This window comes from Heliangelus exortis, chromosome 7 (assembly GCF_036169615.1).
Source record: "Heliangelus exortis chromosome 7, bHelExo1.hap1, whole genome shotgun sequence".
Lineage (NCBI taxonomy): Eukaryota > Metazoa > Chordata > Aves > Apodiformes > Trochilidae > Heliangelus > Heliangelus exortis.
In genome coordinates this window covers 6,462,885-6,478,583 of record NC_092428.1, presented here as the reverse complement: position 1 = coordinate 6,478,583, position 15,699 = coordinate 6,462,885, and the positions used below count along the sequence as shown (strand labels likewise).

General features: G+C 52.3%; 1 protein-coding gene and 1 long non-coding RNA gene across 5 annotated transcripts; one reads left to right on the top strand and one right to left on the bottom strand.

Moving 5' to 3' along the window:
* Positions 1-2,454: 2,454 nt before the first annotated feature.
* On the bottom strand, positions 2,455-9,001 carry LOC139798193 (uncharacterized). Of its 4 annotated transcripts, XR_011726763.1 has the most exons (5): positions 7,536-7,768; positions 7,140-7,392; positions 5,414-5,892; positions 4,144-4,859; positions 2,455-2,996 (listed from the first exon to the last, which is right to left on the bottom strand). It is a non-coding gene; the product is annotated as an uncharacterized lncRNA (long non-coding RNA). The 4 variants fall into 4 exon arrangements; XR_011726761.1 differs by lacking the exons at positions 2,455-2,996; positions 7,536-7,768 and adding an exon at positions 7,902-9,001 and having other exon boundaries at positions 3,484-4,859; XR_011726760.1 differs by lacking the exon at positions 2,455-2,996 and having other exon boundaries at positions 3,484-4,859.
* Positions 8,994-11,238, top strand: LBX1 (ladybird homeobox 1). The gene is made up of 2 exons (XM_071748454.1): positions 8,994-9,349; positions 9,648-11,238. Exons 1-2 carry the CDS (start codon positions 9,025-9,027, stop codon positions 10,151-10,153), a joined length of 831 nt encoding a protein of 276 aa, XP_071604555.1. The 5' UTR covers positions 8,994-9,024; the 3' UTR covers positions 10,154-11,238.
* The last annotated feature ends 4,461 nt before the right edge of the window (positions 11,239-15,699 follow it).

Sequence of the window (15,699 nt, the reverse complement as noted above, 5' to 3'; positions counted from 1 at the left end):
TGTCTTCTTATTATGGATGGTGATTTATTATCAGAATCATTCTATTTGTACTGGGTATGTTGTTCTGCTGCCAGCACAAAGCTCTTACCATCTTCAGAGCAAAAGGTCACCTTCTTGCAGCACTATGTGCCCAGCTCTGCAAAACTGAGCCAGTGGGTCTGGATTACATACACGCAGGGGGCAAAGGGGCAAAGACCAAAAAGAAGAGTGGCCCCAGTGCACCCAAGATTTGCAATGGCTCCATAGCCCTGGGGTGCATGGGCACAGCTTCTGCCGCTGCTAGACTTGACTTCTCACCTGTTGCCTACATCCCATATCCATAATGAAGTCACCAATTAAGAATTTGTGAACATCTCAAAAAAATCGTATCTCCCATACATTTTATCTTGAATTACCAGCCAACAGGTATTTAACCTTGGGAAATCGAAATCACATTCCTACACTGTCCCGGAGTCTGTGCGCTCCAAGGCTGGTGGACACTCTCTAGATATAACAAGGGACCATCCAGAGCTTGGCAGTAGGTTTGCAGGGCACAGGAGACTTTCAGCAGCAGTTTCTTTGCTGATACTGAAAGAAGCAGAAGGAGCTGAAGTGGTAGTAAGCCTCAGGGTGGTCTCCCTCATGCCCCTCAGCCTCCTGGCTGAGGCCAGGGGAGAAGGGGGAGGGAGGCGAGGGGGGAGGAAGGCGAGGGGGGAGGAGGGGGGGTGGCAGCAGGAGGAGGAGGGGTTGGGGTCTGCAGCTGCTGCGCGCTCGGCGCCCTCCCTCTAGTGGCTGCTGCCCTGGCCAGAGACCCCTTCGGGTCCCACAAGTCCCACACCTGTCCTCCTAGGACTTAAATCCACCTTCACCATGGGCCTTTCCAACCAGCTGCAACCTTTCCCGAGGCTGAGGGGTGCCAGCTCCAGCCTTCTTCTTTGCACACCCTAAACATTATTTCTACTCTTTGTGGTTTTACTACCTTCCATGCTCACTCCCCTTAGCTACTGGTAGCTCCTCGTTAAGTGTAACAATAATGATGGCAGAGAACTTGACTGGTTTGGTCACATACGAGAAGAACCCACATGTTGCTTCACATTTGGCATTTGCAAAGACCTGCTTTCCACACCTATAAAAAGTGCAGAATTAAATAGACCCCAAGGAGACTTCAAGAAGTAAAATGGAAGAAATCTTGAGGCTGTTCACTACACATACTTTACCCAGCACCCAGGAAAAAAGCCCAGGCTGTAAAATTTCACCATCACAAGAGACCATACATCACCTGGAAAAGATGCCAGTCAGAAGGCTGTAGGGAAGGGAGATAGTTGAGACCACAAGATGTTCAGAGATGGAATCACTAAAGAGAAGGCAATTTGGTAGCTATTTTAAACATAGTACAGAGTTTGAATTATATTCTGAAGAGCAAGAATTAGTGAAATGCCTATCAGGAAAGGTATTTTTTTAATCCATCTCCTGTAGGAAGCTCTTATCTCTACCTCCATCCTACCAACATGCAGCACTGGAAACAGGGAGACCGAATGATCCAACATTATCGGTACAGGAATGCTGTAAGCTGACAGCAGCTGTTATGCAGGATGGGAGATGCCAGCCACCATCACAGGATGCTAAAACTACCCACAGAAAGAATCATGCCTGATTCAAGTCCATATGAGGAATGTATCTGAGATTCCTGGGGCAGAAAGCAGAATAAAATAGAGGTGTAAAGCCTCCCAAAAGAGGTGTCTTCTGGCTGTTGGCAAAAGGCCACTTTTCAAGGTGAGACAGGCCCCAAACAGGCTATAGAGAGCAGCCTGGTACATGAGAGAGGTGACACAAAGCCCTGTATCCAGAAGCAACAGCTGGGGGGGGGTTGAAAATCAGCTTGTGAACTCCTGCCATGGATGGAGGCCACAAGAGTATAGCCTGACATCCAGTGAGAGAAACAGGGGACTAGAGAGGAGGAAAGGTCTGTTGCTGAATGGTGCTGTGGCTTGGAAGGAAAAGAACAAGAGGCATCTGAGGATTCACAATTCACCTTACATGTGATTTCAAAGACATGTCAACTGCTGTTTGACCCTGTCTCTAGCTGCTACCCCTTCATAATGGAACCAAAGAAGAACAAGAGGAACAAACACAGCAAGCTTAATAACACAGGGGTGGATTTAAGGGATATTTTTCTTTCCAGCAGCATTTGCCTGAGCCTGGAGAAGTCACACAAGGTGAGATGGGCTAGTTCACAAAAAAAGAGGGATGCAAAAACAGGAGCACACAAAGAAAGAAATGAGAGGTAGGAAAGAGCAGCCTTGCAACACACAAAGTTGGAAGAGCCAAACTCTTCCTTCTCATCTTGGTGCTGCTTTTGCAAGGAAAGGAAATATTAGTTTTTAATTAATTTTCTTACTGCTGTTGTTGGAAAGGGAGGAGGGAGAGGGATCACCTTCAAAAAAGAAATACAAATAACTGCTTTAACAGGAAACTTTTGCTGCTGTAATTTATTGGAAGGCAAAATGAGCTCCGATTACATTATCCACCCGCACTGTGGCGGCAACACGTACTTCGGATATTGCACTATAATCCAATGACGGCTCCTGAATTATTAACACCAAGTTGTTATTAGAAGAAGTTGCCTGGCTTATTTCCGCCATTCTCCCCCCCACTCCCTTTATTAAGTTTCAATTGATTCCCCACACCTCCTCCTGCCCCCAAAAAATGAGCCCTCGCCTCTCCGGCTCCTTCATAGCTGCCACAAACGTTACTTGCATTTGGCAGACTGGTGAATTATTCACACGTGCCGGGAGCGGCAGAGATATTACAGGTCTCGGAGGAGCCAGTGCGGCTCGGCTATCACAGCCCGGGGTGGTTCTGTATGAGTCTGTGTCCCTCTCACCATCCAACAAAGTTTTGCCGCTCCGCAAGTCCATAGCGAAGTTGCGGGGCAGGACGGCTGCAGGCTGCGCCCATCCCCCCGGGCTCAGGGCGAGCTCCGCGACTGCTGAGCCCTGTGACACCCGGTCTCTTCCCTATAGCAGAGTGGGGATTGAGAGAAGGCTGTGGCTGAGCCCTGTCCCAAAAAGAGGGTGACCCAGGAGGCAGCTGGAGTCTGAAGAGAGTATCGGGGCTGCTCTAACCCCCTCCGAACGGTCTCCTTCCCTTTCCCCGAGGCCCGGCCTTGCCTCTCCCGGAACTGAGATGGGGCAGCGAGGGAGAGGCGAGAGCTGCTAAGTCTCTGCCGCCCACAGAGCCTGGCACTGCCGGGGGGCCTGAAATGCCCTCAGACGATTCCATCGCATCTTCCTGCCCTCCCCGGCCTGCCCCCTTTTCCTCCGCAGTGGCCCTTGCAAATTGCATTTATCGAGGTTTTTAAAATGTATTTAAAAATTCAAGTTCTCGCCTTTCCTGGAGACGGATCGGGCAGGTCCTGGATCCTTTTCCAGGGGAACCCGCATCCTACTTAGTTTGGACTACAAATTAAAATACTAGAGTTTGGTGGTTTTTTTTTTTTTAATAACGTTCAAGTTTTAAAGAATAAGTTCAAATGCTCGTATTTGCCTTTCCCTCCCTGCGGCGGTTGCAGGACGACCCTGTCCCCGAAAGGAAATCGGGGGCCGCTCTCGCCAACCAGGCTGGGGAGCCCCGGAGTCTGGCTGGGAGGGGCGGGGGTTACATAGCTGCTGAGCCTGGGGTCGGGGTCCTGCAGCAGCTGAAACCGGCTGCCCAAACCCCGGGAGAACCCTGAAAAAACGCGGGGAGTGGTGTCTTCCGAATGGTCCCGACTGCTGACCCCCGGCATTTGGGGCGGGGTCAACTTTAATGTGGTAAACGCTCCCCTTGGCCCACGCAAGGCGACTGAAGAAGTAGATCCTCCTATGGAGTTATTTTTTAACTTGTGCTTCAGGCCAGCTGTGCGTGTAAAGGGCTCCCCTATTTTCCATACACCCCGCCAGAGAGCGTCCCCGCTCACACCGCCAAAAGGACTCTTTTGAATTTTGGCTCAACCAATTCTCCTGACCCTGCGATGCGAGGCGGTCCGAGCACTACAGGGTCCAGCTCCTCTCTGCGGGTTTTTTTTAGGGAAAAAAAACAAGCAAGCAAACAAACAAAAAAGCTAAAAAAAAAAACACCACACAAAAACAAGCGGCCCAGGGGATGGGCAGTGCATGCCCGTACCCAGCAACTTCGCCGCCCCCAGCACCGCTGTGTCGCCCTGGTAGTTCGTTTGCAAACGAAAAATCCCCGGGGAAAGGTGGAGAGTCGGACATTGCCCTACCCGCCCGTCCGGGGAGGCTGCTCCCGTTCCCCGCGTCTGGACAAGTTTTTGGGGAGGAGGATTTCGGCCCGGCGCGGCCCTGCCCCTCTGCCGGAGCCCCCGAAGGAACGGCGATTTCTCCGCCGGCTTTTTTCTGGAGGGAAATGTGTGTTTTTCTCAGAGGGAAGGGTGTGCTCCGGCAGGGCCGGGTGCGGGCACTTGGGTCAGATTTATTTTTGGTGCAGCGAAGTTTTTTTTTCTCCGCAGGGAGCTAGTTGCGAGGGGAGGAAGGAGTGGGCGAAAGTTACGAAACGACCTTCAGAGACAGACTCCTCTGAGAAGTTTTTCCGCAGCCCCGCAGTGTTCCCCGAACCCCCGCCCCCCCCTCCCCATGAGAGCCGGTAGCCGGCGAGCGCCCAGCTCCGGGAGGTTGTTTTCCAAGGGGAGCAAAGACGAGCAGTACGTGGGGGCGGCGGGGAGAGGGGACACCTGTGGGTACATTGTACCGGCAGCTTTGCAAGAGAGGGCTGGGACAAGGACCTCGGACCCTGTCGCGACTCTCCTCTTCTCCGGGCTCCACGGCGGATCCCACCGATTTTTTTTCTCCTTCTCGCTGCACTCGCAAATTTGGGGGGTGCTTAAAGACAAAAAATAACAATTATATCCTAAGTTGTCGGCTCGCCACCCCAGGCCTCCGCGAGACGCTGTGCCAGGACCGTGCGCTCGCTGTCACCCAGAGGGCACGGAATTCGTCCCTCTCCGCGCTGCTAATAGGGAGAGGCAACGTGTTTAGACCTCTTAAACTAGGCAGACATAACTGGGAGCCATGCATAGCTCAGCTATGCCGGGAAAGGAGGTGTCATTTGTACGCAGTTACTTTGGTGATCAACACTTGAATGATTTATGCCGCCTGCTTTAATTATATTCCTATGACATTTTCCTGGACAAAAGTGGGCCGCGCACAGCCAAAGCCCGGAAGCCCCGGCTGCCGCTGGCTGCCGTGCCTGGGACGGCTCACGGAGAAGGGCGAACACGCCGACACCCCGAAATACAGCTCTGGGGGCGGCGAGGGGACACTCCTCCAAAAATGTTACTCGTATCCAGAGGGACTTTTTTGCTCCCTCTGAGCAGTTCCATATTTAGCGGTAGTTTTCCGCTCCGTAGATGAGGAAAGGCCTCGCCTTTACTCACTTCTCTCCCCTGGTGAAGGCAGGGACCTGGAGCGAAGCCTCCCTGACAGTTCCGAGGGACCCCTTCATCCACCCACGGGTACAGAGAGGGGCAGCCGTTCCCGCCAGCCCTTGCTCCTCTCCCTACGTCTCGGCACGGGACCCGACCCAAACTTTTCCTGCTTGCATCAGGAAGTGATCATTGCTGGGCCTGCCTTCGGAATGAGCTGTCAGAAGGAGGATGGAAGGACAGAGGTTGAATCCCTTCGGATGCGAGCGTTTTTTCCCAAATGACCCCAAATCTGGGAGACACGAGTCGCAGTGGCGTCTCTGCGGGACGGGCAGAAGAAGGGCCCGGCGGCTTGAGAAGTTCCGTGGCGGCTGCGGGAGCCGGACCCCGTCTGTCCCTGGTGCCCCCTTGCTCCCAGGTGCCCTCAGAGGTGCGATGGGATCTGTCGCGGGGCACCCAGGGTCTTTAACTGGGGGCGAAGTGCCAAGAGTCTGTTAAAAATATTAAAATAGTTAAGTTTCGAGGAGTGTGGAGGGGGAATGGGGAGCTCTTACACTCAGCTAGGGTTGGAGCAATCCAGACTGCCTCTCTTCTGATTTTTGGCCCCGGTGGACAGCGAGCTTCGGTTATTGCACAGGCAAAGTGAGAGCTGAGAAAACAAAACCAAACCCACAAGCGAGCAGCCAAGCACACATCTGAGAAGAGTCGGTGGGACCGCTCCGGGACCACCAAAGAGCACCAGAGAGACTAGGCGGGGGTTGTAATCTGCTCCCTTCACTCCCAGCCACCCCTTTTCTCAAGGAGGTGCTATATGAAGGGAATGTGGGGACAAGGGCAGGCGGCGGGCCTGGAGCGATCGGCCTCAGGTACTCATGCAAAGCATGAAGGAGGATTCCGTCTGCCAGGCAGCGGGCGAGGCAAACGAAAAAGCGTAGCCCTGGCCGGAGTGCCAGTCCTGAGCCTGCTGCCCGCCTCCCCAGACTCTGCTACTACTAGGGAGCGCAAAAAAAAGATGGGTGCATCCAAAGCCCTGTCCCGCCATGGAGGAAGGGATGAGGAGTTGCGATCCGAGGATACAGGAGTAGATCCTGAACGGCTTGTGGGGCTTTGCTGTGTCTGGCGCAGTTTTGCCCCTTCATTGAGTGGAGCGGGCTGCGCTCGAGGTAGGGGCGCAATTTACGCCCGGACCCTCCGCTCTGTGGGGAAGGCAGGCTGGGGCCGGCAGTACCTCAGCGCATCCTAAACACTGCCAACCCGTCTGAAGTTATCCAGAAACAAGACTATTTTTTTCCTTTTTCTTTTTTCTTTTTTTTTTTTTTCCCCTCAATCCTATTTCTGTAATTATAACATCAGCATCTCAGGCTGAGTTCTCAATAAAACCCGGATCCTGACATAAAACGCCATGCTGGAAAATAACGCGAGGGGACACAAGGGAGAGGAGGAAAGTCTCTAATTGGTTAAAATATGTTTAAATCACTTCATAAAACCCAAGCAAAGCGAAGCAAATAATCCACCTAGCAAGCAAAGAAGCCGGGAGATTTAGAATCAGTGTAATTCGCTCCCCCCCTTCCTGACCGGCTCCCCCCCAGCTCCTCGCAGTATTTGATATGATGAATAACCCAATATAGGCCTTTAAAAATAGGTCACTGCATAAAGAGACTCCCAGAGAGCTATAAAAAATGGGAAGAGGGCGCTTTAAGGAGAGGAGCCATTTGCTTCTTTTGTGCTTGTTTTGTACCTAGCGGCCTGGGAGCTGCCAGCCGCTTTCCTACTTCCCGTCAAGGTGAAGTGGGAAAGTTAGGGCTGGATCCATCGTACCCCGGCCGCTTCTCCCTCCTTGACGCATCGCGATGCACCCGGCGGCCGCCGCCCGCCCGTCCAAACCCGGTCCTGGGCTGCGTCCCGGACGCCCCGCGGGAAGTTTGGGGAGTGCCCAGCATAGAGTGGGGGTCACGCAGCTCACCCCCCAGCTCCGGGCTTTGTCTTCGGTCCTGCAGAGAGATGAGAAGCGGGCTGTTGGCCCCGGTAAAAAAAATAAGGAGAGGTTCTGGCCCCCACGGCCGGGCGGGCCGGGCTGGTTTTCCCGAACGGTGAGGGGCTCAGCCAGCCCCACCGCTGCTGCCCCCTTCCAGACCTGCCCATGGGCTCGCAGGAAAAGGCCTCTAGCTGGAAACCGGCTCTCTCCGGCCCCGACCCAGATGGTCGGCGGAACCCGGCCGCCGCCTGCCCCTTTTCCCTCCGCTGCCCGTGGTCAGGATCCACCGGAGATAACGAAGCCGCAGAAGCCGCCGACATCCCGGGAGCGATCCCGGCCCGCGCCGACCAGCCCCTCCGCCGACACCCCGGGCATAGGCACCTTCCGGGGTGGGCTTGTCCCACCGCCGAGCTGCCCCCGCCCCGGTCCCCGCAGCTCGCTCCGGCACAGAGAGTTGGGAAAGAGTAGCACGATAAATTCGGCGGAACCCTCCGGATTTTATTGGAAATGAAAGGTCTGCCTTACCTGGAACCAGGCTCTCCCTTTCTTCCCCTCATTAAGAAAAAAAAAAAAAAAAAAAAAAAAAAAAGTCAAACGGCTATGAGTAAAGCCGAAGAGAGATATTTTAAATAAAGTAGTAGCCGAAGTTAACAGGAGACACAAATAGAAGTAAAAATATCTCGGGGGGGAAGAAAAACCAACCAAACAAACAAACAAAAAGCCCCCACAAAACACAAAACCAAACAAAAGATACCGCCGGATATTTTTTCATTTTGTTTTGTTTTCGCTTATTATTATTTTTCACTATACTGTATTATCCTGATGCAATAAAGGCTGGTTTGTAATGTAATTTAAAAATATATATGTCCAAACAAATAGCAGGGCCAGAATATGACAAGTGCATTCAGCATTATAATTCAACTGGGCTCCACCTCCATACCGCCTCCTAATTAATGGGTCTCCGAACTTGCAAAAGCCTGCATTGGACAGAGAGAGAGAGAGCAAGCGAGCGAGCGAGAGAGAGGGCGAAAAGTGTCATTGAAGATAATTGATTACCTCCCAATCAACAATAACTTGTTAGCAATAGTCAATTACCCCGTCTCTTCTCGCCTCTTTCCCCTTGGTCCGAGGTCTCGGTGCGAGGGCTTCTCTCCCCCTCTCCGAAGTCTGCTTTTAATTTTTTTCTTTTTTCTTTTTTCTTTTTTTAATTATTTTTGGGGGTATTCGGTTTTGGGGGAGGGGGGGAGGGCAGGGAAAGTGCTGCAATTTGGGGTGTTTCTTAAAATAGCATCTGGGAAGAGGAAGAGAGAGGAGAGAGCCAGCAAGAGGAGACTGAAGAGGGAGAGAGACAGGGTAAGAAAACAAATACCCGACCCAAAACCCTGGGACAAGAGGTGCGGCAGGACCACCTCTCGGCGAGGGACCGACGGCAGCTCCGCTCCCGGACGCAGCCCGCCGCCCTGCCCGCCGCCCGAAGTGGCTCTCCCCGGGAGGACCCGGGGCTCCTCCGCCGGAGTTGGAGGTGGGCTTCAACTTTTGCTCGCTGTCTCCGCCGCCGTCACCCCGCGGTCCCGCCGGGGGTTTCTCCCCGCGGCAGCGCATCCCCGTGGCGGGTGGGGAAGGCTACCCCGCGCGGCCCGGCCCCACCATGACTTCCAAAGAAGAACCCAAGCCCTCCTCGGGGGAAGAACGGCGGCGGAGCCCCTTGGATCACCTCCCACCGCCGGCCAACTCCAACAAGCCCCTCACCCCCTTCAGCATCGAGGACATCCTCAACAAGCCCTCAGTGCGGAGGAGTTACACCCTCTGCGGGACGGCCCACCTCCTCTCCGCCGCCGAGAAGCACCCCCCGGCCGGGCTGCCCCTCTCCGGCCGGGCGCTGCTCTCCCAAACCTCGCCTCTCTGCGCCCTAGAAGAGCTGGCCAGCAAGACCTTCAAGGGGCTGGAAGTCAGCGTGCTGCAGGCTGCAGAAGGTAAGCCCCTGGCAGAGTTGGGGGGGTCCTCCTGCGGGTGGTTGCCCCGCTCCTCCCCACGGCCTATTTCCTACCCCCTCCATTCTCCCAGGGTGTCTCACGGGGCGGGATGGCGGGACCCCGGGCAGCCGGTACCCGGCAGCATCTTCCCCCCGCCGGCCCTCGGGCTGCAGGAGCGGCGGCTCTGCCCCGCTGCGCCCCGATACCGACGGGGCAGGGGAATGGGGCAGAGGGGCTCGGGTGTGTGTGTGAGGGGTGACATGGGGTAAGCGGCGACAATCTGGCGGCTCGTCGGCAGGCAGGGACGGGATGACGATCTTCGGGCAGCGACAAACGCCGAAGAAGCGTCGAAAGTCACGGACGGCCTTCACCAACCACCAAATCTACGAGCTGGAGAAGAGGTTCCTCTACCAAAAATACCTGTCACCGGCGGACCGGGACCAGATCGCCCAGCAGCTGGGGCTCACCAATGCCCAGGTCATCACCTGGTTCCAGAACCGCCGCGCCAAGCTCAAGCGAGACCTGGAGGAGATGAAGGCCGACGTGGAATCGGCCAAAAAGCTGGGCCCCAACCCCGCCGTGGACATCGTGGCCTTGGCCGAGCTGGAGCCCAGCGCCGAGGGAAGGGGCAAGGCGAGGTCCGGTTCCCCTCCGCCGCCCCCCGCCGCCTCCCGGGATCCCGCCGCCCCGCCGCCGCCCCGCCCCGCCTCGCCCCCCACGGAGCGGCCCCGCAGCCGCCGGGACAGCGAGGAGGAGGAGGAGGAGGAGGAAGAGGAGGACGTGGAGATCGACGTGGATGACTGAGGGGCGGCCGGCTGGCCTTCCCCCCCCAGCCACCACCATTTCCCCCCCGTCCCGTCCCACTCCCTCCAGCATCACCCCGACAACTCCAAATTGACACCCCCGGCCCCCCATCCCGGCCCCGGCAGCGCGGCGGGGCGGCTGCTCCCCCTCGGCCGGAGCAATAAGCAATAGAAACCCACCACAGACACACATGCACACGAAAATTAATTTAGGGTAGAGTCGATGTCCCTCCGCCTGTCACATCTTCGGAATGGTGCAATTACGGACGGCTTCTGTATAAATATTTAAACGTATATATTGGATTTTTTTCCTCCCCCCCTTCTTTTTGAGGTTTTGATTATCTTTTTTTTTAAAAAATAGGTATCAATGACGATTATTTTGTCTATAATGGAGACGCGTAACCTTGGAATAAACTCGGCTTCAAACAGATGTTTGGATAGGCAGTTGTTTTCAGAGACTTCTGAAATGAACCACTTTAGAGGAGATTTAAGTTAGACTTAAAAGGGCAACAGCGAAAATTAGCCACTTTCCTTTCCTTGCATGTTTCAGATGTGCACGAAGTAATTTTTTTCCTTTAAAATATTTTTTTCTTTTGCAATCTTGTGAACTTGGGGATGGGTTATAATGCAAGTTGGCAAATATATACTTTCTTTTTTTCCTAGAGCATAGAGATTTGTCTCCAATGCAATTTCTGCCTCATTTTACCAATTAAAAGCTATTTTTACCATTTTCTGCTATTGTTGTGCTTTTATTAAAAAGCTGCCTTTCGTATTTTTGATATGAAGGTGGTAACAAAAAAAAAAAAAAGAAAATGAAAAAAAAATCCTAGAATTATTTTTTACTCTTTTTAGAATTTTTGCATGCTATGAAAATAAGAAAGACAAATCCCAAGATCAATACATTTAAATATTACACTATAAATTAAAAATAATGTACAGATTTAAGACATGTTTTTGTTTGAATTGTACAAATTTTAAAAGGCCTGCTATTTAAGTTCCGATAGGGACAATGTCGCTTTATTTACTGTCTCTTAGAATTGTACAGATAGCTCTTTTTCCGATACAATAAAATCTTTACCATTTTAATAGACTTTTAACGTCCTTTTTTGTGAACGAAAATCCCCTCCACTGGTCCGAGGTTACGCAAGACTCCCCACCTCCCAGAAATCTCCCATCCCGTTTGCACTTAAAGTTACTTTAACTGCAGTACCAGTGAGGAAAAGATGCACACACATCCGAACTTTATTGCTTTAAATCTTTGATTTTTAAAATTTATTTATTTATTTATTTGAGGTTAATACCAGGTAGAGGTCTATCAGAGAAAGAACACGGCGGATCGGTAAGGCCTTAGGTGCGGGGGATGCGCGGCGGCAGCGGGGCGTGGGGAACCACCGGCATCCCGCAACGCCGATCTCCTTCAGCAGAGCACCTCCAGCCCGACATCAGAGAGGAAAGGGAAGTGGGGAAAAAAAGTAAAAGAAAAACCAAATGCGAGCGGAGGGGAAGGAGTTATCACCGGCTTGGACAAAAAGAGCGATGTCTGTGAGCGGGGGGAGCTGCCCTCCGCCTGCCGGGCCAGACCTCCCGCTTCTGGGCAAAGCCTCTGCTACCGGAGACATGAGGATGGACAATGTTTAATTTACCCTCTTTTCTTTTTTCCTTCCCGCTTCCCCCTCCCAACCCCTCTTTTTTTTTTTTTTGCTAAAATTAAGGCGCTGCTGAATGTGTTTTCTCTCGGGCGGCGTGACCTGCCTTTGGAGTCGAGCAACGTGTGTTTCTCCCTATTCTTTGCAAAATTTATGTGAGAAAGACAAATCTGGTGTACAGTGGCAGAGCTCGGAGGAGAAGTGTCCAGATAAGCCAGGGTTGGTTTGTGGGATGGATTTTTTTTTTTTTTTTTTTTTTTGGTCCAGTTTCTCTGAGGCTAAATAAATCTTTCTCCTCTTTGAGAATGGATGGGGTTGTAATTTTTAGCGTAAAGCATGAAAACTGGGGACAAATGAGCCCTCTTCTCTGAAGTGACAAGCGACAATGGAGCATATACAGCCTCCTGCGGTTCGCCATGCTGAAACAAGCGTGCCCCTCCGCAGCAGAGAGAAGGCGAGCGCTTGGAGACCATATGGTTTTTGAATTTTCTTCACAATTTCCAGACAATTTGATGGATTAGGTTAACCCTCCCTTCCTCTGTTTAACTCCACAACAATGGGAGCAGAGCTGTTCTCCCTTCGCCGGGGCATCTGTGCTCTTCTATTCTTCTCTCTTTCTCTCTTGGTATTTGGAACAAGCCTATGAATTACAATGAAATCCACTTTTCTTTAGCATTATTTGGAAAAGAACTTGTTTTCCGCCACCTCCCCTCTCCCTTTTTTTTTTTTTTTTTTTTTTCTTCTTTTTTTTTTTTTTTTTTTTTTTTTTTCTGTTTGTTTGTTTGCTTGGGGATACTTTTTGTTGTTGTTGTTTTCTTTTGTTTGGGCTTTGGTGCTTTGCTTTGGGGTGGTGCTTTTCGTTTTTGCTTTGCGGGGTGTTTTTTTGTTTGTTTGGTTAGTTTTTCACCTCCGAGTCATAGCTTTGACTTCTGTCCAGATCTCTTCGAAAGCCTTCAATCTTGTCCTTAAGTGTTTTTATGCTAAACAGGCAAATCGTAAATGCTGAGAAACTGTGACATTTATGTGAAGATCTAGTTAAAGGGCTTTATTTGTTTTCTTTATCTGTTTCTTTTTCCCCCCATTCCCTCTCCTCTTCCCCCTCCTCTCCTGTCCTCTCCCTCCCCTCGTTCTTTTATTCTTTTGTCTTGGAATGGATTTAATGAGGCTGCACACACTACACTTCAATATAACCAATAAATAATTTTTTTTAAAAATGGGGGGGGAGGGCGGCTGGGTGTATGGAAAATAGGCTGTGAGTTAATTTGGATTTCTGACTTCTGTGAGCAAAGGGAAGAGATACCGGGCCGCCTTGCACCCGCAGAAGTTTATCACACGTGGCTGGGGCGGTTAGTAAATAAAGCCTCCTCTCGAAGAGTTGCAGCGTGTTAATTTGGGTCGTCCCCCATTTCCAAATAGCTGGGATTTTGGTTATTTAATTTACATATTGAAAAAAAGAAAGCTTTTCAATTTTTTCAGCTTAAAAATGAAGGGCCGGCTTGTGTCCGTCATTTGTCATCCATTTTTAAACGCGCCATTTCCTGAGATTACCTAGCTGTGTAAATTTATTGTTCGGGCTTTTCCCCGCCTCGATTTTTAGAAATTACTAAATTACCTGGAACTTCACCAGTTATTTTTGATTTCTTTTCTTTCTCTCTTTTTTGTTTGCTTGTTTGTTTGGTAGGTTTTTTGTTGGTCTTTTTTTGTGGTTATTTTTTTGTTTGTTGGTTTGGTTTGTTGGGTTTAGGGTTTATTTGGGTTGGGTTTTTTTGTTTGTTTGTGGGTTTTTTGTTTGGTTGGTTTTTTGTTTAGTTTTGGTTTGGTTTGGTTTGTTTTTTTCCTCCCGCAGCACTACTAGGGGCTCGGTGAAAGCACAAAATCGTCGTTCAGCCTGCTCAGAGCTCTGCTCGGGACCGCGGTCCTGGCTGCTGGATGGGCCGGCACGGAGCACCTCCTGCCCGCTCCATTCCCCCAAATTACTCCGTCCCTCTAATCCAGCTGTCCCTAAGGGTGGGAACCTGTCCCACCGCCCCGGTCACCGCCGGCCACTCCGCTGCTTCAATAAGGGGGGAGCTGGGCCGAGACCCCCAGGGCTTGCTGGCCGGGAACCCCGTGGTCAGTAGCCCCCTTGCCCGGCCTTCTCCCTGCCCCTGGGGCGTCCTGCATGGATGTACAGGGGAAACAGAGCCAGTCCCTTTTTCCCACTCCCAAGCAAACTAGGAGAGTGCCGGAGCTCCGTTGTCGGCTCCGTGTCCTGGGTACCGGCTACGGCCGGTTCTCCCCTCTGTGGAGGGTGGTTACGGGACAGGGAGAGAGATCGGCCTTTCTCGAACGAATGAGGCGGGAAAAGGTCCCGATTTAACTGCGGAAGGCGAGAATCCCCACAGGGAAAATAAAAGCGTAAACCTGGTCAAGGAGGGCTAAGAAATTCCCTCCGGCCCCTGGCTGGTGAGAAGAAAACCTGCAGTGTGAGAGCTTTTGGGGGTGAGGGTCCTTGCGGGAGCGAGGTCCCCCCCGCCTCCCACCCCGTCGGGGGCTGAGAATCCTTGTGTCCCCTCGTCAGGGCGGGAATGGGCGCAAGGCTCGGGCAGGTGCGGGCACGCTGCAACGCTTTGACTGCGTTCCTGCCTGGGTCATGGAGACCCCCGGGGGTCTCGTTCTAAACGCTTGTCCTTCCCAGCACAAACCCCGTTTCTCAAGAGCAAGAGACGACGCGGTCCTCGCCCCCCCTATCCCCATCCTTCATCCTCAAATCTGACACAGCCTTGGATTTCATATAGAGGTGGGAGGGAAGAGGGCGGTGGGGGGTGTTATCTACTTGGAAATGCTCCCCTTTAGAGTTAGTGATGGGGAGGTTTTTGTTTGTTTGTTTTTATATTTAATCCTTTTATGTTGAGTTTTTTAGTTGTTTTGTTGTTTTTTACTATTATTTTGATGCTTTTATTCTGAGGAGGGGTTGAGGAGATCCATATTTGATCCTGTTCACTTCACACAGAGCTCCCAGACGGAGAATAAACCCCCCCTCCTGAATTATCCAACAGGGCTAAAGCAGGTTGAGTCAGTGAAATTCAGTTCCTTATTTTATGAGGTGTCAGGGCTGATGTCGAATATGGCAACGATAACTAATACTACAGTCTGAGGGACCAGAACGTGGTAATTAATCCCAAAGACTTAAGTGTATTTTAGTTCAGGAGAAAAAAAATCACTAATTCAATCGTCCGGAAAATTGAAGTTTGATGCATGAGTCTCTGCTGAAAGGAAAGGCTTTTTCTTCCCGATTCTGGGGTTGGGGCAAGAATCTTAGCCTCTCTCCGCCGCTCCCCGGAAAGGTCCCTGTACAGGGACACTGACAGCCCGCCCCCGGGCCGGCCACACCGAGGACCGGGGTGGGACACAGGGCGCTCACCCCTTCCCTCCACACCCCTCCACACCCGTCCCACCCACTTCCCGCAGCGAGAATGAAACATTTGCGGTTTCGCCACGGCCCCTTCATGTCACGACACAACTACAGAAAGACTGTCGGGCAGAGCTTCGTGCCCTCTTGCATTGGCGGCTGCACAGTCACGACTCTTCCAACCGCACCGAGCACTGGGGGCTCCGCTCCCGCCCCACGCCCCCAACCCTGGTACCTCCGGCGGCGGAGGGGCGGGGGGCTGCAGTATTTTTCCTGCCGTTCTCCCATCCCCGGGGCAGGGCCCTATTTGCTCTCTCGGCTCTGCTGCATCCGGGAGAGCTACGGGGAAAGGAAGGCGAAAAGCGGCGGCACAGGGAGGAGGGCACCCTGGGGGCAGCCCGGGCAGGGGTCCCCAAGGGTGGGAAAGAGAAAGCTCTCGGCACTGCGTTATTGATGGGGCCGGTCTCGCTACAGTCAGCCCCATCGGCGTTATCATCCGTCTCTGCGCCG

Bases quoted from the DNA above. Each gene is read 5' to 3' on its own strand.
- LBX1 (XM_071748454.1), top strand. From the start codon at position 9,025: ATGACTTCCAAAGAAGAACCCAAGCCCTCCTCGGGGGAAGAACGGCGG. The intron at 9,350-9,647 runs GTAAGCCCCTGG...GCTCGTCGGCAG, and splicing joins CGTGCTGCAGGCTGCAGAAG to GCAGGGACGGGATGACGATC.